This window comes from Seriola aureovittata, chromosome 22 (assembly GCF_021018895.1).
Source record: "Seriola aureovittata isolate HTS-2021-v1 ecotype China chromosome 22, ASM2101889v1, whole genome shotgun sequence".
Taxonomy (NCBI): domain Eukaryota; kingdom Metazoa; phylum Chordata; class Actinopteri; order Carangiformes; family Carangidae; genus Seriola; species Seriola aureovittata.
This window is the reverse complement of record NC_079385.1, coordinates 11,697,368-11,720,302: the sequence shown is the minus strand read 5'-3', so window position 1 is coordinate 11,720,302 and position 22,935 is coordinate 11,697,368. Positions and strand designations below refer to the sequence as shown.

General features: G+C 42.0%; 1 protein-coding gene across 2 annotated transcripts in view; it reads left to right on the top strand.

Annotated features, from left to right (window-relative positions):
- The window catches only part of wnt5b (wingless-type MMTV integration site family, member 5b), an 83,072-nt gene extending 60,439 nt beyond the window's left edge, over nucleotides 1–22,633 (top strand). The window contains exons 2-7 of one of the 2 annotated variants that reach the window (XM_056367509.1): nucleotides 8,958–9,121; nucleotides 10,376–10,463; nucleotides 10,719–10,878; nucleotides 15,066–15,358; nucleotides 20,268–20,426; nucleotides 20,541–22,633. In XM_056367509.1, coding sequence (XP_056223484.1) covers nucleotides 9,006–9,121; nucleotides 10,376–10,463; nucleotides 10,719–10,878; nucleotides 15,066–15,358; nucleotides 20,268–20,426; nucleotides 20,541–20,840 — 1,116 coding nt within the window. In that variant the 5' untranslated portion in view covers nucleotides 8,958–9,005 and the 3' untranslated portion in view covers nucleotides 20,841–22,633. Of the gene's footprint in view, nucleotides 1–8,802; nucleotides 9,122–10,375; nucleotides 10,464–10,718; nucleotides 10,879–15,065; nucleotides 15,359–20,267; nucleotides 20,427–20,540 lie in introns of those variants that run through there. The other variant, XM_056367510.1, reaches the window with a different exon arrangement.
- The last annotated feature ends 302 nt before the right edge of the window (nucleotides 22,634–22,935 follow it).

Genomic DNA, 22,935 nt, shown 5'->3' with positions numbered 1-22,935 from the left:
TCAGAGAAATTTTAAATAATCTCAGACGTTTAAGTCCAAATTTAGATCCATCACATTGTATTGATGTCAGATTTGAGGGATGTGCCATCCTTTGATTTTTCAGGTGTTTTCATCTGCCACTCCTGGCCAGTAAAGCACAAGATGAGTTTTGAACCAAATTGTTTCAAAATTTCTATCCACATAAAATTTGTTTGGCGAAGTAAATCATCCAAAACATCAAGTATATCAGCTATGAATTGCAGAGACTCCTCTCATTCTACATACAGTAGATATTATAGTTTCAGCTCCTCCGTAACTCCCAAAATGTGTCTGAATTAAACATTACAGCAGTGAGTTTATGAGAAACAAAAGTTAACACACATGCAATGGTAAACAAAACAAACTCACCAAAAGTTGGTTGAATAGTGGGAGAACCAAAAAGACATGCCTATAAAAGTTTGTGTGCACCAGTGTGTGTGTCTGTGTGTTTTTTCTGACCTGACACAGTACAAGGCTTCCCAGGGATTTATAGGCCAGATGAATCAATTCAGAGGCGAGCAGTAAATCAGGCCAGACCAGCCGAGACTTGCACCGCTTCATATCGTAGGTGTGTGTGTGTGTGTGTCTTCGTGAAACTCTTCTTACTTGTTGATATTTGTGTGTGTGTGTGTGTGTGTGTGTGTGTGTGTGTGTGTGTGTGTCACAAAAAAATTCAGTTTTACATACCCAGAGCATCAAGAAGTTTATTTTTTTTACATTCATTGCTGACTGGAAGTGCACACGTGCGCGTGTGTGTGTGTATATATGGGTGAGTGAGGCAGAGAACAAAAATGTGTGTGTGTGTGTGTTTGTACTGGTATGTGTGTGTCAGACTGTTTGTGTGTGTCTCTGCGTGAGTATGCTCATGCGTCTGTGTATGCTTGCAAATCTGTTTGTACATGTTTGAGGGTGTGTGTGTGCGTGTGTGTGTGTGTAGTGTGTGTGTGCATTAATTTCTCCAGGGAAGGGATCAGGAGACCAGTGTAGTTTGACCAGCAGAGCTCCAGGGCACCAGGGGGGAAATCAGGGGATCTGGCCCTGCCACAGTGGCTTCTCCCTGGGCTTCCTGATCAGGAACTCAGCCTCTCCCAGGGTTCCAGTCCAGTGCCAAATGAGGCCAGCCATTGCTTTCTCAGTTGTCAGTCTTGGCTTATTTATTAGTTTAGACTCCTGCTATTATATTCTTCAACCAGATTAGATGGATCCAACCACCTTTGTTTGGAGGCACCATTCTAGTACAATGGCCCTCAGCAAATCAGCAAGATGATTATAGATAATAACATGTCAACATTCCAGGAACTTAAGGCTGATGTTGCCCATGCCACTTGGTTGTATTTCATATATTTTATAACTGGTACTGCATACAACCTGCTCCAATTAGCTAAAGCCAACCAAAATGCAATATCACACCATGTGACTTCACACCATGTGACTTCTAGTCGGACAACCATGAGCTAAAACCTGCAGCAGCTGATGGTAATAGCACTAAAAATAGTGGTTGAGTTGAGACTTTCAGCTAAGAAAAAAAATGAGATTGAGAATTTGATTGAAAAGGGATTTGATTTGACAAAACAATCCAACCATAATGTCAGAGACAATAATGTACATAACCTATTTTTGATTAAATATGCTGCTAGGACATGTTATTTAATCGAATGTATTGAAGTCTGTATAATAGTTTTAGTTGTGTAGTTTAAGTTGAATAGTGCATTATGCTAAGGTTACACTTCTTTTCCATTTATTTGTTGTAAAGTGTACAGTTTTATGGTCGTAATTTGTGACAGGTTATTATGCCGTAAAGCAGTTTGGTGTTTTGGATAAGGCAGTGTCAATGAAACGCTGAGAAGTCAGCGAAGTTTGGATCGTTTAATCGTTATAAGTTTTTGACAATGTTAAATATGACGGATTTAGCTCTACGAGAAAAGTCGGTTATGGACCAGACAGAGTTGTAAGATTGAATCATCTACTGTGACGCTGAAATATGGAAATAAACCTTCGTTCATGTTTTCCTGCCTGAGTGTGAGTACACTGGGTTTTCACTGGAACACGAGTCAGAACATGATACTGCAGACTGTGTGGCCTGGAATTTCGGAGCATGGTAAAAACGGCCACAACACATGAGGTTCATTTAGTAGCATCAGGGTCTTTTAATCATAGCACATGATCTTCCTCAGCAGGTAGAGTTTGTCCAGTTGTCAATGAATCTTAAATGTTTTAAATTAAAATTTTGTGAGCACTGTAAGAACTTCTTTTCATGTCTTAAAAGTTGAGGTTGAAACTTCCCTCTTAACCTTGAAAACAGCAAATGAACAAAAGAGATGAAGATATGGACAAATAACTAGGTAACACATATACAGTGTTTGTATATTTCTTTATTCTCTGAATTCAATGAAAAATGTTCAGGTGGAGACACAAGGTGCTCTATGAATTGTAGTAACCAGTTACTGTATATACAACAAATGGGGAGAGTAAAAAGGAGGCACATCATCACAGTTAAGAGACAAGGGAGCGTGAGAACAGCTTTTTATGGATGCCTGGGTGCACTGTTTGGAGAGAGAGAAAGACGATGAGAAGGAGAGAAAGATAGAGAGGGATGAACAGAATTATAAACGGCTGATGAATCTGACTTTCAGACTGACAGAGAGGAACAGAAAAGCACGAGAGAAATTGAGAGAGGAAGGAGGAGAGAGCTCGGCGCTGGAGCAACACAACAAAGCAGAGAGACGCAGAGAAACAGATGGTGATGAAGAGCTGAGAGAAGTGTGAGAAGGAGGGAGAAAGAGATGTAGAAAGAGTGGGGAGGAGAAGTATAGAGAAGATATATTTAGAGAGAGAGAGTTTTAGCCTCCCAGCTAGAGGCATGACTCATCTTCTGCCAGCTGACAGAAGGATGGATGGAGGGGAAGGAAGGAGGGAGGAGATGGACAGAGACGGGGAGAGAGAGATGGAGCGGGTGAAGGAGGAGAGGGGAGAGCAAGCGTGACGAAGGGAGACGCAGAAAGAGGAAGGGGGAGAGTAGAATAAGGGAGGGAGGGAGAGATGGGGGAAGGAAAAGAAGTGATGATGGGTGAAAATCAGAATAAAAGAGGACGGGATTCCACAGATCATCGTACGTGCAACCACATATGTAAAGTGAAAAACAAAGAGAGAGATATAAAAACTACGGCCTCTCCAAAGCCCCTCTCAGCTGCTTCCAAGTCCCACTGCATTTCCCCCGGGGTGTGTGTGTGTGTGTGTGTGTGTTTGTGTTTGTGTGTGTGTGTGTGTGTGTGTGTGTGTGCACGCGCTAGGATGATATAAGCAGTAAATTTACCCGCAGCCAGCTGCTTTTGGCAGTTTGTTGCTGCACACGTGTGTGTACATATGTGTGTGTTTTGGAAGAGGAACAGACATGAAGAAAGCGAGACAAAGGGAAGAGGACACTGAGCGACTGAGAGACAGACTGAAGGAGAGGCACCGCTATAGTAAGTGGAGCAGGTAGTTTCATCATCCCATGGGTTTGCTGTGGTTGCATTTGTAGTTTGAGTTCTTTGGTTCTTACAAATGTGTCCATGTGTCTGCACAAAGTTGGCACATATTCCCATGTCTGCTCTGCCTTTGTTGTTTTGGGTTTTTTTTTCATATAATCAAAAGAAAAACAACAGGAGCTTGGAGTAGTGGGTAAGATGAGAGAGGGCTGATATGAAAATGTATTGGTTGCTGTCACTGAAAAATATGACACAGGAGAAATCACACTATAAATTCTAAAAATTTTAAGAAACAAAACTAGTGTAAACCCTTTCTTTATTAATAGGACTGTTCTGTTTGTGTTTGTAAGATGGTAAAGATTATGGATTAAACATTTTTCATGGGTCTAGTTTTTAATTATAGGGAGAGTATCAGTTACTTGGACAGTACAAAGACTAAGCCTCAGCTGGTGGACTGCTGGGTTGCTGAAGCCTGTGTATGTGCCGTACAAACATCTGCCCTGCTAAAGTGTCCTTAAGCAAAACTCACAGTCCCTACAGGCTGCAAGCTCAGTGTTCTGCAGCTGAGCCTGACCTTTGACCTCTTGCTGGAGGCAGCAGAAAAAAAAGAAAAGAAAAAAAAAGCAAACTTGTTTGTGTGTTGCATGCAAAAAGAAAGCTGTTCCGGTTGGGAAAATCACCACTCGCACTGCATTGTGAAACTATTACTTGACAAGTTTGAGTCGGTTTCATGCAGCTCTATGCTTCTACTACCGGAGATTTCACAAGCAAATGTTGTACTTTTTACTTGACATTTATTTGACAGCTATAGTCACCACTTACTTTGCCGATCCAGGCTTTAGATACAAAACATACGATGATCTTTTCACTGTCATATATTAAACTACCCAACACTATATCAAATATAAGATAGTATATACACCAATGCATCAGTATTAATAATGTAAACCAATAATATAATTGTACCATAGTATTAGGAGCCAGTTTTCTGAATTATGACTACTTTCACTTTTGACTCTGTAAGTACATTTTAAAAGAAGGGCTTTTATATTGCAATGTTAGTGCTTTTGCTTTAGTATAAAATCTGAATACTTCTCTCACCAGTGTCTGAGGGCAACTGAACAGTAAGTAACTAGAACATTTCTGCTGAGTGAGAAGTTGGAGAAGACTGCCTGAATGCAGTGTGAGGTCTCTTCTGGGGAAGAGTCTCAGGTTGAGCCTGGCCCAGGACAACACCTTCCTGTGCCACATCTTTTGCAGAAAATGAGCCCATGAAATGAGACACAGTTTGCTGAGAGGCTCCCTACAGCCTATGCTTCCTCGGGACAAAGACTTGAATATCCTCTCAGGTATCTGGTGTGTCACATGTATCCTCACGTTTCTGTTCAGCCCCGTCTCCCTCCGTACACTCAGAGGATTATATTTAACTAGAGGGTGATCAATTTTCAAGTGACAGCCATTTCTAGAAATTGGTGATTAGCATTTTTGGCATGAGCAGCTTCCAGGGGATCAGTTCAGACTTCATCAGCGGGTTTCCCTGCAGGAGAGAGCTGGCTGCTTCTCCTGCTGTAGTCTGGTACTGAAGGCAATAAAAAAAGTGTGGCTGCTGTTAATCCAGAGAGGAGCTGCCGACTTTTTCAGGCATTGCTCCCTGTTGCATGACTATTGCTCATATCCTCTAGGGACAAGTCCTCTCTCGCTCTCTCTCTCTCTCTCTCTCTCTCTTTCTGTCTCTCTCACTGTGTATCCATTACTTGGACACTCCCTCTCTCTTTCACTCCCTCTGTTTCCCCTCCTTCCTCTTTCTTTCTTTATCACACTTGGTCCAAGTTTCGTCTCTGTGCCCTCGACCCTCCCAGCCTCATTTTACCGCCTTTCCTTTGGCTGTAGTGTGTACTGAGGCTGAACTGCTCCTCCTTGTGTTTCAGCAAGCACATCACAAGTTTACAGTAAACTCCTCCACTGCTACATCAAAGACCAGTGCGGCTGCTTCAGTCCAGTATTTCTCAAGCTCTAGGTCATGTCCCAGAATAAGCTGTTGGCCTGTTTCTCTTTAGTCCCCAAATGATGAGATAATCAGTGTGTTTTAATTAGGAAAGATCTCAGGAGGAGAAACCCATTTATTTCAGTTTGGTTCTCAAATCCTGTTTTCTCTGTGTAAATGTAAAAATGCCAACAGTGTGTGCAAGAGAAAGGGTAGGGGTAGTAGTAGTAGTAGTAGTCCACTCTAACACCCATCAAAGCAGAGAGGAAGGACAACAGTAGGTGGCGCTGTGATGTCAGTTACAGACTAAACATTAATATCAGGGCAGCTGCTGATTGGTCCATCATTATCCTGAGTCATTCTCACATTTTCATTGTGCTGAAAGCTGAGGGAGAGCAACAGAGGAGGGACAAGCAGAGAGTGTTGTCTGTACAGTCGACAAGAATAACAATCGTAGACTTGTGGTGAAACTGAAAAGTTATTAGAAAAAACATACAGCTTCATCATGTTTTTATTGTACAGCAGCAGCTGTGCAGATACAACATGTTAAAAACCTGTAACACATCACTGTCCCCGTGGGTAGGCTGCGTGGTACAAAGTCATGTTGTGCAGCCAAACTTCGCTCAGACTCCCAGAAACTTTATTTTAAATCCTATGGGAGACCCCAACGTTTGAAAAGATACCAGATATGTCTATGCACAAGACATCTAGAATATGCAGCCAGTGCAGCCATTAAAAAACATGGAGTTTGGATATTTTGCTCTGTGCACATATGATGTATCGTCACTGAAGATACAGCATATACTGTCTCAAGTCATATAGTACTGTGTCTGTTAATACAAGTCATTTCCAATAAGCAGTTTCCTTGTAATGACACGTTGAAAAGCAGGAGCTGATGCAGGAAGTTTTGGAGAAAATCAATGTCTCTTTTTAACCAGATGAGGGCGCTGTTGCCACAGTAACCTCCTAAAGCCTATAAACAGGAACTAACCTATGCAAGGTGCCTCTCCTCTACAATAATTACAATCATTAAATTACAGTCTCGTTGTTACTTGACTGTATGGTCGGACCAGTTTCTGTGTTCCACTTTATAAATACGTTTCTGTTTTACTCCACCTGATATTGACCCACTCACACGAAACAAGGCAGAATATCAAGCAGATGTATATTGAAGGCAGCCAGTTAGATCACTTCACAGAGCTCTCTCCGCGTGTGTGCGTGTGCATGTGATGGGGAAGTTTAGGGCCCCCGGGAGATGAAAGGTGTGCGGCCTCTGTTTAACATTGCTGTGGGTCTATTGTCATGCAGAGACGACTGACATCCGACTCTCTGCTGCTGCTGCTGCTGCTGCTGCTCTCCACATATGACAAACACCAGCAGAAATCCTATTAGGAAATAAAGAAGAATTGACATGTTTTACAACACAAATACCACATCTTTCTTTATGAATATTGATGAGAAGATGAACACAAATGCAGGTATTTAAACTATTCTCTGTGTCCTCGTTGAAATAAAATAGATTTCCTCTTTGCTGCTCATCGAAATGTTCTTCAACTGGATGTTAAAAACACAGACGTTCTACATGGGCTGAAGGTTATTTCTTATCTTTCCATGGGTTTTTACGCACGTAAAATATGGATCAGTGAAAGCCAAATTAGGTGTATCATTCAAATATTTGTCATCAGATTGAAAACCACAAACTAAATATAGCCCTGCATGATGTTAGCGCAGGACTAAATGTGTCATTTACCATAATGTTGTCATGTTATTCGTAGACGTAATTTACTGTCATGTCTGTGGTTATCATTAAATTTGATTAAATTGTTGATATCCTTTTGGTTTTTAGATTTAATGGTCCAAAAAATGCACTAAAACCAATAACTTTTTGGATGAATGTTCCAGATTCTCTAAATGCTAATCTTTTCCTTGCCCACCTTCGGTTGTGGACGCTCTCCTTTGAGAAGCACTGAGTCAGATCAAAGGGCCTGTTCCTCTGCAGGTTCACCGCCCACCGACCCAGCCGCAGTCTGTCTTTGACCGGGTTATGAATTGAAGAGAGCTCGCTTCAACACGCCTTTTCTTTACTTCAGGACTCGCAGGACTCCTGACGTGTGTGGTGTGTGTGTGTGTGTGTGTGTGTGTGTGTGTGTGTGTGTGTGTGTGTGTGTGTGTGTGTGTGTGTGTACGTGTGCGTGCGTGCGTGTAGGCTCTGTGTGGGAGGTGGGGTAGTGGTGTGTCGCCCTTTATTTTCGCAGACCAAAGAAGAGAAGGATTAGGCCATTTGGAAGCGCTCACCTTTTATTCAAACAAATTATTCACTTCAGCTAATAAAAGGAATTTGACGCACGTGAACTTTTCGAAGGTTGATTGAGGTTTTGCAAAACGTTCAACCTCCATCCCTCATCCGAGTAACTCTCATCTCTCTCCTTCTTATTCCTCAACTCATTTATGTTTTATTCCTTTCATTTTACCACACTGCCCTGTCCCTATTTACCCATTTATCCATTGTATGCAGATTAACATACATTTACTTGTAGGTTTTAGTAAACTGCGAACACACTGACCAGGGAGAAGCTATAAAGGAAACCTTGCTTAGAAACGAGTGGATCAGGGACTGATTGGTCAAAAAAAAAAAAAAAACAGTAATCAATAATCTTCCAGGTTTAAATTTGTTCAAGGTCTCCCACATCACAGGTGTTTGCAGCCTTACATGTTGACTGTGTCCAGTACCCTTTTGTTTATCTGCTCTGCGCGCGCACAGACACAGGCGTGCCCAATATATAGGCTGTAAAACGGGGAGGGAGGGATGGAGAGGGCATGGTGGGGGAGTTCTGAGGTGAAGTGGGGGTGAGAAGAGGAGGAGTGTTTACCAGAGAGAGAGAGAGAGAGAGAGAGAGATGTTGAGTGGTGGAGAGGGGACAGGAAGGGAAAGGAACAGTCGCTTTGCTGCTCAATTAGCGTTTTAATCTCCTTGTAAATCTTTCCTCAAGCCAACAACAGGATCACACTTTTCACATTGTAGCTGCGTTTTATTTAATTTTTTGTTTATTATATGTCTTGAGAGACAGAGGGTGAGGGAGAAGTGGCCTCGCTCTTTGCGTAAAACCCAACTGATACCAAACCATTTTACGCACGTCTTAGAACTGTGGACTCACATTTTTTTTACAAGCAGCCTCTGACCCTCTAGGAACATGCTGCTGTAAATTCAGATCAACTATCGACTATCATCCAGTGAAACCAGGCAAACTGGGGATTATACCTCTGTGTTTTTCAGCATTTTTGATGGAAGTTGTATTTTTATCATTTTAAATACTAGAGACTAAGAAAAGGAAAGGGTAGACAAGTGGACTATACAAAAAACTGGAACAAAAAACAGGACACAAGTGAGTCTAACTCAGCATCGCCAGCTTTCAGGGTTTGTGCCCAGACCCAAAGACCCGGCAGGGCAGTTCAGGACGCCTCCTCATTTTCTGCCCATGTCTCAGCAGCAAAGCGCTTCCCCAAACACCGGCTGTGAGGCGGTGACGCGGCGGACCATGGACAACAGGCCTGTCCGGAGAAAGCGAACCGGTGCTGCCCGACATCTGCTGCTGGCAGCCGCCTTCCTCGCCTGCAGCTCCCAACTGCTGGTGGTGGATGCCAACTCATGGTGGTGAGTAACTGCTGACCGGCGATGCATTGATTTTTGGAGAGATTAGTGGTATATGGTGCTGGCGAATAAAACGTGGATGAACTATGACCTCCACTGGGTGAGCCACCGACAAAAACAGATTTTCATAACATGTTTTTTGTTGTTTGTTAAAACAACTTGCAGATTATTCGTATAATTTACGGTTTTACACTATAATACAATATTAACTTTGCATTTGCATTTGCATTTTAAAAACGTGCGTGTTTTTGATTTTACGCAAAACAGGTTAAGATTCTCATCACATCTAGACCACTGGTAACATGTCAACTGGCACATTTTGAGCGAAAACATCACTTTGTGTTGCCTCTTGTGTCTGTATGTGTGTGTTTTGGGGGGTAGTTTTGCGTCATGCCGTGATGTTCCAGTCGTGTGGTAGCGCACTAACAATGAATGGAACAAATGTGAAGGCTCTGTCACAATATTTACCCTGGCTGAGCCCCAAATGGCGCCTTAAGGTGGCCTGCTGCTGGGCCTTCAGGGCCGTCAATTAGCCACACTTGTTCTTGACTTACAAAATCCAACTATGTGCTATTCACTCCGCTTTGTGGTAATGTAATGGAGGGTGTTTGCAGGTTGCTAGAGTTCAGGTTTAATCAGAATAGGGTTTGAGTTTGTGAAGCATTAAACAATGTGGGATATTTTTTAGTTTGTCATTTCCCTTTAGTAGGAGACTCAACCATCCAAATGCAACTTGAAAACAACACTCCTGTTGCCCAAACAGGGCCACAGCTTCTTAAATGTGACATTTATTTATTGTAACGCATGTGACAACTTAGTAGCACAGATCTGATCTCCTTCAAGCTCTCTGGACAGAAAGATATCCATACAATTTGATTTGCCTTTGTTTGGATGAGATGGTCATGAACGCCACAAAAGGGTTAACTGTCATATTTTATGTGTTTGGGGACAGATTGTCTCATCACTTCTTTTTTTTTAATAAGGAAAACATGATTCAAAATTATAGTACCTGTTTGTTGTAAAGGGAAAGGAAAGGAACCATGAGGACAGTGGCTGCAGAGACACCTATTTATCTACATTTTATAGCCCGGTTGTACTTATAAAACCCATGTCTGAACTTTGTCCTCTGCAGCGGCGACCTCCTCTCAGAGAGGGAGTCGTACATCGCAGAAGCTCAGTCTGTGCCACATCTCTTTGAGCGTAATAGATTCAGTTTATTAGTCTGAACTGTGGATTAATATGGCCTCTGTCTCTCAGGTCACTAGCTCTGACCCCAATTCAGCGGCCAGAGATGTACATCATTGGAGCTCAGCCTCTCTGCAGTCAGCTGTCTGGACTCTCTCAGGTAAGTTCCTGTCTGTGGGAAACAGCCTGTGTGCTTGTTTTTTTGTTTTTTTTAAATCTATAACCACTCTCATAACTTGAATTCTGAGCACCTGATCTTCCTACCAGCTCCTCCTCTGTACCTCCAGTACCTTGACTCCGAGGGACTGGTCAGATAAAGGGAGAATTTCCCCACAGGGACCACTAAAGTATCAAACCATTAACAGACTAATCTCTGCTAATCTCTCCTCTGCTGCTGCTGTTGTGCGGTTTGCAGGGCCAGAGGAAGCTCTGCCAGCTGTACCAGGACCACATGATCTACATTGGAGATGGAGCCAAGACTGGCATCAAGGAGTGCCAGTACCAGTTCAGACAGAGGAGGTGGAACTGCAGCACCGTGGACAACACGTCTGTGTTTGGACGTGTCATGCAGATCGGTGAGTTGACTGTTTGATGAGAACAGAGGAATCAGGAACAGCATAAGGAAAGGTTGTAGTCTGAAAAGACGTGTCAACCAGTTTGAGGGTGATGACAATTTCCAGTCAAGTTTGTGTTCTAGATTTAAGAAGCTGTTTCTGTTGGAATTCATTCTGTGTGATTGCATATATTGTATGTCAATACTACCAGTGTTCCTGTTGTAAGACAATTGCATATAAGCAAAAAATAGTGATTTCATCGAGCATGAAAAAGTTCAGAAGCTTTTCAACTTTATTTGGCATGTAGCACATTTATGACCCTCAATCAAATCAGAAAGAAATGTTAAAACAGACAGAAATGTCAGTGGAGCCACTGACACTGCTAACTTTTATTTTGAAACGTAAAATAAGCAATGACAGAAAAACTTATTAGCAGCTGAAACCCAAGCACAGCATGTATAGTATTTCACAACAGTTCCCGTACTGGGATGGCATCCTTACTGGATGGTGACAGTAATGCACCAATTAATAGTCTTATTTTGAAAGTGCTGCAGTGTGATTATCAGAGTAATAAAAGGCTCAGTGAAAACACTGGGTGTTCGGACAGTCCATGCTGATCAGGGTCACAGAGTAGAGAAGAAGTCTCTTGTGTTCAGAGATATGAAAGACTGAAATAATACAGCATATTATTCTTAAACCTAAAATTGAATATAGCAGAGTATTGTGATTTGGTAGAGACATAAGTGTTGAATAATCAGGTCATTTCATCCTGTTGAAATACGACACAGTAAGTGAACAGACTGTGGGGTTTTTTTGTGTACTGGCCTATTCTAACTGACGTCCAGGGTCGAGTTAGGATATGAATTGAAAAAACAAAAGTTAGTACAACTACCAGGTAAATCCTGTAAAATAAGGTGGTGTCATGTAAGTCAATTTTCTGGTGGGTATATAAGCCAATGAAAAACACTATAATCCCAATGAGACCAACAGTGTGTTGTGTATTTATGGTGTTCAGCTATTGAGTTATTAATGGTATTTTTTGATTTGTCAGGTGTATTGCCACAATACATTAAGTATTAAGGTTAAGGTTAATTTAAGATAATTATGATGTGTCTTGTCTACACAACTTTGTGGTGTTTTACCGGTTTTAATCTTCTATAGTAGCCTGTCATTATAATAACCAACACTGTCTATGAGCTCGTTATTTTCTCAGTGTTTTTTAAGTGTAGTTACCACAGAGTTTGTAGTCATCTTATTGAAGGGTGAGGATTTGGTATTTGTATTTTTCTGTGTCTTTTTTACTGTGGTATTTTCTAATCAGAGGAATTCCTCGTTTTAGGTTGACATGTCTTTTCTTGAATGAAACAAATATCAGTAGACGACCAGAATAACATTATATTAGACATATCAATTTTAATATTCATAACATATAAAAATCGGTTTACTTTGCGCAGATAGTTTGCGCTCAGCTCTCTTGTCATTCCCACTGTGCGCAGGCGCAGTGAAACGATTAAACTCGAGTGAAAAAAAAAAAAACGAAGACAGGAAACGCTCCAGAATCAGGCGTCAAGACGCATAAAAAAACCTACATCATTAGTAGGAAATAAATGTGTCATGTGTCTCCAGTCATTTTCATAAATATGTAGCTCAGGTCCCGGATCAGCTTCTTGCGCGTCTAATTCCCAGCAGGCGATGTGGGAAACCTCTCATCAACAAGTAAGTGTCAAATCCGCTGCGGGCAGTCGGACGAGGTGTTTGCGGCTCTTTTCTCTCCGTCTGAGTCCCTCTCTGCCTGTCTCTCTATTGACAGTCAGTCTATCTCCAGGTTTATATGGAGGTGTTAGTCGGTCCATTGTCCTGCGGCTCCTCTTTTGAAATGCACTGATGAGCTGACACCGAGCCGGCAGATCCGGACCTGCTATTTGAAGTCTTGGCTCCGCAGTCTCATAAACCACTCGGTCTCTCTCCCTGTCTCTTTATCCTGCTGCATAATATGTATGGCCAGTCCTGACCGGGTTAGTTACTGCTCCTAAAACCTGAATGAATACCCACACGCCTCAGCTTTGCATGCATACCTGTCTGTCTAGCTGGCTGGTGTTGATTCCAAGCTTTAGTTATCCTATGATGTATTATAGAGCGATACCAGAGTCTCCAAATAACACAGCAAAGCACTTACATTACCTGTAGCCTACTGCGGTAGAGGGTAAAAAATAATAATAAATGAAATCGCTGGAAAAATGATACTTTCTTTAAAGCACAGTATGTCGATTAAACTAATACAAGAATGTCAATGACTTACCAAAAGGAAGTGCAGGCAACATAAGGAGTACCAGTATAAATACAATAAGAATTCAGTGGAGACACTGGATACATAATTTGCTTTAAATTGTCATTAATGCCTGAATAAATAGGAAACACTAATAGGAATGTTAATAGCCCAATAAAAGACAGAAAACAGTATGATCTAAGCAATATTACTGATTAAACAGTCTATGGGAATGTTATAGCAATATTACAGCATTAAAAATACATCAGAGACCATAAAAGCATATGTGAGGGAAGGAGGGAGGGGTGTAGTATACTCCAGACTGTAAACTGTATGTTTATGGGTTTTGATCTAATTAGTGTGTGAGGTTTGATATATAACTTATTTGTTTTCTGTGTGGCATAACAGATGATTAAAAACCCATCCAGATAATTGTGTTTAAGTCGTAAGATTAAAAAGAAAAGTAAGTAGTATCTGTACAGAGTCACTACTAAACATCTCAGCCAGTGGTTTCATGTAGCAATGTTAAAGGAATGTGACAGTGAATCTGAAAAATATTTTAAAAAACAGTTTTCTGTTCATGTAAAAGGTAAAATAATGAAATCACAACTAATGAAATGTCACTGTGATGTAAATGCAGCCTCAACCCGAAGTCCTGCGACGCTCTTCACTGTTCAAATGTAAATGGGGGAGTTTCACAGCAGTTAACCTCCCACCTGTCAGGCCGTTGTCTTTGTCCCTTTCGACTTCCTTGTGTGTTGGGATGGTTTGTGTATTAATGCAGAGAATAGGACACGCAGGTTGGGTTGTGTATTCCACGGTGTAACATGGTGTTAGTCTCCGAAGTCAATAGAAATCATTAATATGAACCAGTCTGTTGGGTGTTCTGCATCCAAGCAGCTACAAAGAGAAAGAAAGAGAAGGAAGAAGCAGACTGATCACTGAAACTGTGTCGTGATTTTTATTGTAAATCACGAAGTGTAATTGTATGAGCTGATGGCAGGTAAACGGGGATGAATAACATCCGAATTTATGAGTTTTTCTGCTGACGTTAACCCAGCTTCACTCCTCTAGCTCCTGCATGTGATCTGTTTAAAGGGTCACTTTAACGAAAATTACAAAAAGAAACATATTTTCTCACTTACCTCCCGGATTATCCAGCCATGCAGATGTTTTGGTTTAATTTGTCCAACTTTTTAAACAATCGTCTCTGAGAGTTCCTCCCTTTACCCCGATGCAGTGGAGAGGATTTTAGTGTTGGTGCTCACTGCATTGAATAACGACATTTAGCACCAACATATCTTTCCTGAAAATGTGTCCTTTTTACTCTGGATAATCAGTTTGTATAGGGACTATTTGTTCGGCAGAAAGTAGTTCCTATGAAAACGGCTGACACATTGTCACAGGAGCATTGTGTCTGAAGGACGCTGCTGTGAGCACCACAAGCGAAATTTCATTTAATGTGGATGAACTGATCTTAAAACATTGTAGTTGACTAGCGAGGCCTGGGACAAGTATACCCAAAGGACAATTACATAGAAGGTCCAAATTATTCTGGAGAAACTGATATGTTCACTTCATCAAATGCTGCTCATGTATTACGGATCACTGAGCTGGTATTTAAAGCTGTTGAGTCTAACCAGGTACAGAGTTAGAGCCTAAAATCACATCTATTGTCTATTGTTAGATCTGGGGTCTGGGGTGTGGGGCTGTTTGCTGTGTGTGTTGTGGGGGTTAACCTGAGCAGCTACCCATGTTTCCTGTCAGTGAATGCACACACACACACACACACACACACACACACACACATTCACACACATTCACCAAAGCCCAGAATAAATTAAAATGGCAGCCATGGTGACAAAATATGTCTTACTGTGTGTGAGAATTTAAATGTTCAAACCTTTCCTTCAGTTCATTTTGAGTTTCTTCTTTCCTTCAGGCTCCAGGGAAACAGCCTTCACCTACGCCATCAGCGCGGCTGGCGTGGTCAACGCCATCAGCCGGGCGTGCCGCGAGGGCGAGCTCTCCACCTGCGGCTGCAGCCGTGCCGCTCGACCCCGTGACCTGCCACGGGATTGGCTTTGGGGTGGCTGCGGCGACAACGTGCATTACGGCTACCGGTTCGCCCGCGAGTTTGTGGATGCCAGGGAGAGGGAGAAGAATTACCCACGTGGGTCACCTGAGCATGCCCGAACACTGATGAACGTGCAGAATAATGAAGCAGGGAGACAGGTATGGAGGACAAAACACATGCTTGTACTTTTTAGTTTTTATGTTGGAAAAGAGGGGTGAACTTTTTCTTTTTTTTTTAAATTCAATATGAAACTTTAGAGATCTAGAAGTGAAACTTTAGTGAAGGAAGTGTGTGTGCCTGTGTGCGTTAACCCCCATACTATATCAGTGTGTTTGTAAGGAATGTGTGTGTGAGTCAAGGTGGCCCCCGATTGCCTGACCTGCCAGGATTTTTGTGAGTGTGTGTGTGTAGGTTATTTATTGGGAGGGTCCAAATGGTATAACTGCTAACGCCCTTGGAGTCTGGCTAGGTCGCTAGGTCAACACACATTCCACCAGAGTAGCACACACACACACACACACACACACACATACACACACAATATAACTTCGTACACACACAATGAACAATAACATAGTTGCATGATGAGATGAAACTTGCAAAACTTGAAGAAAACAAGAAAACAAAAAAACAAAAAACAACTAGCAATGCTCAGTTATTTCTTGAGGTTTTTGTCCCTTGCTGGTTGCCATACAGAGACAATCAGAAGCTCCGAACTTAATGCAGGAGCTTGTTTGGAAATGCTTTCAGGTGGGGAGAGCATTACAAGAAATGCACTAAAAGAAACCTTTCACCTTTGACTGGAACATACACACACACACACACACTTTCCTCGTAAAAGATCCATTTGCCCATTCTGGTACAAAGTGAATCAGGAGAATGTGTTTATCTTCAGTTAGAGAAGCTTTGTTTAAGCTGTTTACAAGACAGAGACGCTCTGTGTGTGTGTGTGTGTGTGTGTGTTGTGTGTGTGTGTGTGTGTGTGTGTGTGTGTGCGTGTTTGTGTTCTTGTGCTTGTGTGTGTGTGTGTGTCTTCGTCTGTGTGTGCACAGCTCAGCTCCATTTGATTTGTGTGAGAGACAGTGAGCCTGGTTTTTGTGCATGTGTGTGTCAGAGGTCAAAGGTGAGGGTCTGGAGAGGTTGTGTTTCTGCTGAGGGTCCCATTGGGGCTATAGGAGAGTGTATGAGAGAAAGATCTACTGCTACGGCCTTGTATTAAAACACACACATACACGCACACACAGTTCTGTAACACACACTCTTTTTGAATGAGTTTTCCTCCTCTCTCCTGTTTGATTCTTTGCTTTCATTGTTGTCTGTCCACTGGAATGGAAGAGAGGAGAAGAGAGAGATGAAAAGGAGGAGAGCAAGAGAGAGGAAGACTTCTCTCCCCTTCTCTCCATCCCTCTTTCTCTCTTTTTTCTTTCGGGACACGCTGGTTTGTCTTAAGCGGGATTTGTCTTGCTTGGCTGAACAAGGCAAACCACAGGGCTTTTGTAGAGGTGACAGGGGCGTGCCGCTGTGTGTGTGTGGGTGTGTGGGTGGGTGTGTGTGTGTGTGTGTGTGTGTGTGTGTGTGTGTGTGTGTGTGTGTGTGTGTGTGTGTGTACAAGCGTCTGGAGACAGAGACGAAGGGTGAGGAATGGAACTCCGTCACACTCCCCCGACTCTCAAAGACTTACACATACACACACACACACACACACACACACACACACAGTCACCTAGGTCCACTGTCTCCGTTTCACACAAATCAAATGAGGCAGTGCTTGTCACATAGAGACCGAAACAACTAAATGTACGCTCCCAGTCTGGAGACAATAACAGGCCACGTTTGTGTTGTGCCGCCTTTGCGCTAAACACAGAAGTAAACTTTCAGATTCATCTGTTGATCTGTTGCGTCGCAGCGGTTTTGATTTTTGGAAATAAAATCAAAAGTCATCAAAAAAGAGAACTACTTCATCCCTGAATCCGCTGCCTTACATAAGCAAGCAATGAGCAAAAGCTTTCAGTTTCCAAAGGTGCCAAACGTGTGATGTTTAATTACGAAGAAATTGTACAAATTAATGCACAAAACATACAGATTTTTTTTCTATTTGATGTAAGAGTATAGCTACTAAGTGTTGGCATAAGCAGATACAGAGTTTATATATAAACATATGTCACACAGTGTGGAAAATGTTAAAATATTATGTTAAAGTTTAAGATCTGATTTTCATTTTTGTTTCAATATAAATCCCTCATGTAATCGTCAGCTCCAGTGGTTGTCTGTATACATTGCACAGTCATAAATTCCGGGCCGTATGTGGACTGTGATGACCCTTGCAGATATGGACAGTCATCTACGTCATGCAGACTCTGTGCAACTACAATCTGGACTTGAAGCAGTAACAGCCAACAAACTCTAGTCTCTGTCTGCAGTGCGGTACCGTCACATGTCACACGTCCTCATGAGGACAGAGACGAGTGGGCGACGACAACAATAAGTCGGATAAATAGATGAACATAAATCAAAGATTACCTACTAACTTACTTACTAAATTCTTAATTTTAAAAACAAGAGGATTAGACATGAAATGTGACCCTGTCTTTACACCTCATTCATTGCTCATTGCTTTTCCTGTCACAAAGGATGGGCTATTTTCTCTATTTCTGCCCCATTCTAGCACTGACTCTATACACACACACACACACACACACACACACACACACACACGGCTCCTAACCCCTAACCCCTGTCTGAGCAGAAACTATTGTGCCTGACACAGAGACCGTGTCTCCACCACGGATGACTGAACGTGTGTGAGTGTGTGTGTGTTCAGAAGGTCCAGTGTCATTGCGCCCAGCAGGCATGACCTACCAAATAGCTCAGTATGAAGCTGGACACACACATGCATGGTGTGATTTGACAGCATGAGGTTATTGGCAGCTTGTAATGTGTTATATTAATGAAAAGAACTGTTCAAACAAAGACTGGGGCTCAAACAAATGAAACAAGTAGCTATAAAACTAAGAAATAGATCTGTTGCTCACTAACTCTATGATTTGGTTCCCTAATATCCTTGGAAATGTGTAAAAGAAAAAAGTTGCATCTCCATTTTCTTTATTATTGCTGCTCTAAACATCTCATAGAGCCCACAGTGGGGGATCTGAGTGCACATGACGGCTCGTAAAACAGCAAGGAGCCATAAAATATAAGGATTTTCTCTTAATGATGAATGTATGACATTAATTCTAACTCCAAAAAATCGTAATCCTTAACCTCCCATTAACACCTCTTTATTCTGAACAGCAGAGTGACATAAATATACTTCACACATTCCTAAAAAGCAGTTTGAGAAGTCCAGGCTTAAAATATCAAAAACAAAACCAGAAGCCCTTTGAAAAAAAAAAAAAAAAAAAGGCTTTTACTCTTGCACAAAATGTCATTGTCCCCTGCGCTCCGGTCTACGGGGGTCACGGGGGTCGAATCACAGGATTGGAGGGTGCCGAGTGCTATGCCTGCTGGGTAGTAAAGTAGAGGAAAAGGGAGCAGGGGTGGGAGGTGGGTGTCGCCGGTGTTTGGGATGCAGGGGTTAACAGAGGTGAGAAGGTAATTGAGATCAGGCAATGTGAGGAGACAGAGTGATGGGTTTCGCTGGTATTGGGGCGGGGGGGGGGGGGGGGGGTCTGTACTTTACACAGTGCATGATTAGTGACATAGTGCTTGTATATAATTCATGTGAATGTGAGTGTACTTAATGCTGGTAAAGCTCCCCTAAAGTTCGCTGTTGCTAGGATAATAAATCTTGTGTTTCCTGTTCTTGTTTATGTTTATGTTCTTAGATATTTAGGCAGTTCTATGGTCTAAAATGATTTCGAAAAATTAGAGAAATTTGCGGCATGTGTCTTGAAAAAAGTAATATATTAAAGACAGATGAGTGGATCTACCCTGTGATCTCTCATATTATAGGAAAGCTGCAGACCTTTTAGCTGAGATAATACCATGTCTCTTCGACATATTCTTTTAAATGACTGCTTTCTATATAAGAACTGTGTGGGAAAGTCAATTTTACAATAGCGCCTCATTTCCTCTGGTTAGCAGTAGACCTTCTATTCTGAGTCAGCTGTTTGTTTTAGTTTGGTGGAGCAGTATCGACAGCAGTGTCCGAGAACAGCGTAAGCAAAAAGAAAAAAAAAATCTTTTCTTTGTTTTTCTTTGCTTTGCATTTTCACTTTTGTTTATCGGTTTGACTGAACATGTGAACAGAAAGCCGGGTTCTGCACCAGCGCACAGTGGTGACAGAAAACCGGAGACAGGGATATTTCCAGATTTCAAGCTGTGGTGTAAAGTTATTTTGGAGGGATGGGGGCGGAACGTCCCTTTGGAAGCCCAGCAGTTCATGGACAAGTGCTCAGCTGGCACATGTGGAACTACATGTTCTTACTTACTTACTTACTTACTTACATACTTGTTCTACCCATTTAATTTGGCAAATGTTGCCTTAAGAACTGAGCTGAGTGTGACTCTGTAAGATGACCCAAACTTAACTTAAAACATGTACCACTTGGATTTACCTTGACTGATCCAGGGGCAGTTTGTTGAGTCTTCTGCATCACTTTGATAAATAGTTGACAGGAGGGCGCAGTTACACATGTCCATCACTAGATGGTAGCATCGTAGCAGGAAATACAGATCTACATCATCGGTTTCAGGGTCAGGCCCAGGGTCAGATCCAACTGTGAGACAATTTCATGAGGCATGAACTTACAGTACATGTTCATAATTTATTGTTATGTGCTTTTATGTCTTTATTTTTTTATTTATTATAGTTTTTAATGTTACACTTATTAATTTACAAGGAAGGCTGCAAAAGTGTTTATTTTATTACACATCTAACATTTAGGAAGCTTCCTGTCACACTAAAATGTCAGAGTGGATATATTTGAAGTTTATTGTGTAAAAAATACACTAGAGTTGATTTTCTTTCTGTTCACCCTGTATGGATCAGATATACTGTAGATAAAATGAGGCATAAAGAAAACATATGAGTGAAATCACCTCTGTCTCTTTCTCTCACTCCACCAGGCGGTGTATAACCTGGCTAATGTGGCCTGTAAGTGTCACGGCGTCTCGGGTTCCTGCAGTCTGAAGACATGTTGGCTCCAGCTGGCCGACTTTAGACGTGTCGGAGAGTTCCTGAAGGAGAAGTACGACAGTGCTGCTGCCATGCGCATTGGACGCAAGGTATTGAATTCATAGCTGAAGCACATCTCCCTCCAGAGAGTCCAAAACTTGAACAGAAATACACAAAAAAAATGTAAATCTTACACCAATTATCTCTTCCTTTGTCTCATCCAGGGAAAGCTGGAGCTGGTCGACAAACGCTTCAACACACCGACCCCGGAGGACTTGGTCTACATCGACCCCAGCCCGGACTACTGCCTCCGCAACGAGACCACAGGCTCCCTGGGCACGCAGGGCCGTCTCTGCAACAAAACCTCGGAGGGCATGGACGGCTGCGAGCTGATGTGCTGCGGCAGAGGATACGATCAGTTCAAGACCTACAAGCATGAGCGTTGCCACTGCAAGTTCCACTGGTGCTGCTACGTCAAGTGCAAACGCTGCACGACGCTCGTGGACCAGTTTGTGTGTAAATAGCACGCTGACGGACGACAGACGGATGAAAACGGAGGAGAGGGGGACAGTGGCGGGACAGTGGGATGATGGAGGGTGAAGGATTTATGAAAGGAAGGGGATTTTTCAGGGTTTTGTTCAGGATGAGTTAAGACAATAAGTTCCATTTTTCCTTCTCACCTCCAAAGATTAATCTCCTACCTTTTCACACCAAGTGCACAAGCTGCATAACACCTGTGTGGCCATTTTTTGTGTGTAAACAGCAGAATGATGAGTTGATAAATGAGGAAGAACAACAGATGGATGGGAGGAGAAACAAAAGTAGGAAGCGAGGAGGAAGTGGACGCCCTCCACATTTTTCAGACGACTCTGAGATTTTGGGTTTTCCCACCACTCCGCCATCGCTTTCTGCTTTTCTGTAAAATATCCTGATCACAACCCTGAAGGAAAGAGGGATGGAAGGAAGGAAGGACAAGCAAAACAGATGAACGAAGAATGGCATCAAGGATGAATGGTGGAACAACTGGATCCTAACAAAGGGGGACACATATGAACAGTGTGAGGTGATAACGAGGAAATGAGAAATGAAATAAATATATAATTAAATAATAAATAAACATACAAATCTGTTTGTTATTTAAAAAGACTCAAAGCCTGAGACACAGTTTGGACCCATAAAACTCCTGTTTACCTGTTTGGCAAGTGGGAATGGAGCCATTTGAGTGCTGACTGAGTGGTGTCACCAAGACCTTTTGACCTTTAACCCTGCAAGAGAAATATTCACATACGTGGGTTGTGCTGACGCTGCCAAACACACCTGCAATACGTACAGGAATGCAAAAAGAAGACCAGACCGAAACAGACGGAGGAGAGACAACAGAAGAGGAATCACTTACCAGGGGTACAAATGAAAAATTAATGGAGGGAATCAAGAAAAAGGGAAAAAGTCAAATAAATTTAAAAGAAGAATAAAAAGAGGAGGTTTATTTTGCAACAAATTCAGGAGACAGTATCACAAAGCTACACAGCTGATTGGAAAACTCAAGCACAGGGATATCTAGCTGTAGATCTCAGCTCAAAAATGCAATAAAGTGCAGCAACAACACTTAATCTTCAAGTCAAAACGGACTAATGACTTACAGCACACACTCTCCATTTGTCTCAGTGTAACTACTGCTGTTCCTTGTATTACCAGAGCAGATTTCCAGTGCCTGTGACCTGACAAGTGCCTGTGCAGGTTAATGAGGCTCGCCGGTTGCAGCCATCTTGACACGCTGGCTGTTTAAAGAAGCAGCTCACACCGGCAGTCCGGCTCTGTGACCTTCATCTGACAGTGAAGCGAGCGAAACCTCTATTAGTGAGATTAATGTGCTGTATCTGGCTGAATGAACCCGCACTAAGAGACACGTTCACTGTGAGTGGACCTCTTCATCTCATGTTGTTATGCAACTTATTAAGTCAACAAAAAGCCCTGTGGTGTCGATTTGGCAGTTTTGCCAACAATTTATACAACATTTTATAACACTGTTGTACCTGGATTTTTACAATTTGTGTAGGTTGGGTTGAGAATATTGTAACTTTATTATACAATACAATTGATGGACAAAGTGGACAGAAGAGGATTGAACATGCTGTGGAAAAATGAATGTGTGAGCACGGAAAAACAGAAAGGACTGCAATTTATTACGGGCTACTTTTAAAAAATACTAGATCAGAAAAGAAAGTATATTTTATTATTGTTTTTCATTCTCTGTTTTCTATGTTTTATACGTGAGTATTACTATGTATTCTTTTGATAAACTAGTCTTCGACAATGAGGCTTTGTTCTGTTTCTGGGTCTGCTGCAGTTCTTTTGGAAAAGTCTGATCGCAGCCAACATTTTACTCTGTTCCCCAACAACATGACAACCACAGACAGGTCTTTGTCATTCAGAGGGTGTTTTGGAAAATGATGCCACAGTTGCTAAATAGGGACAGGAAGTAATGCAGCACAAGACACAGAATTACAGTACTGCCATTCACAAAACTGAACCAGGTTTAGTGTCTGAGAAGCTGTTGAATTTCTGAAAATGGTAAATGGTCATGAATTAAGAAATGGACTGATATAATAATGGCAGGTC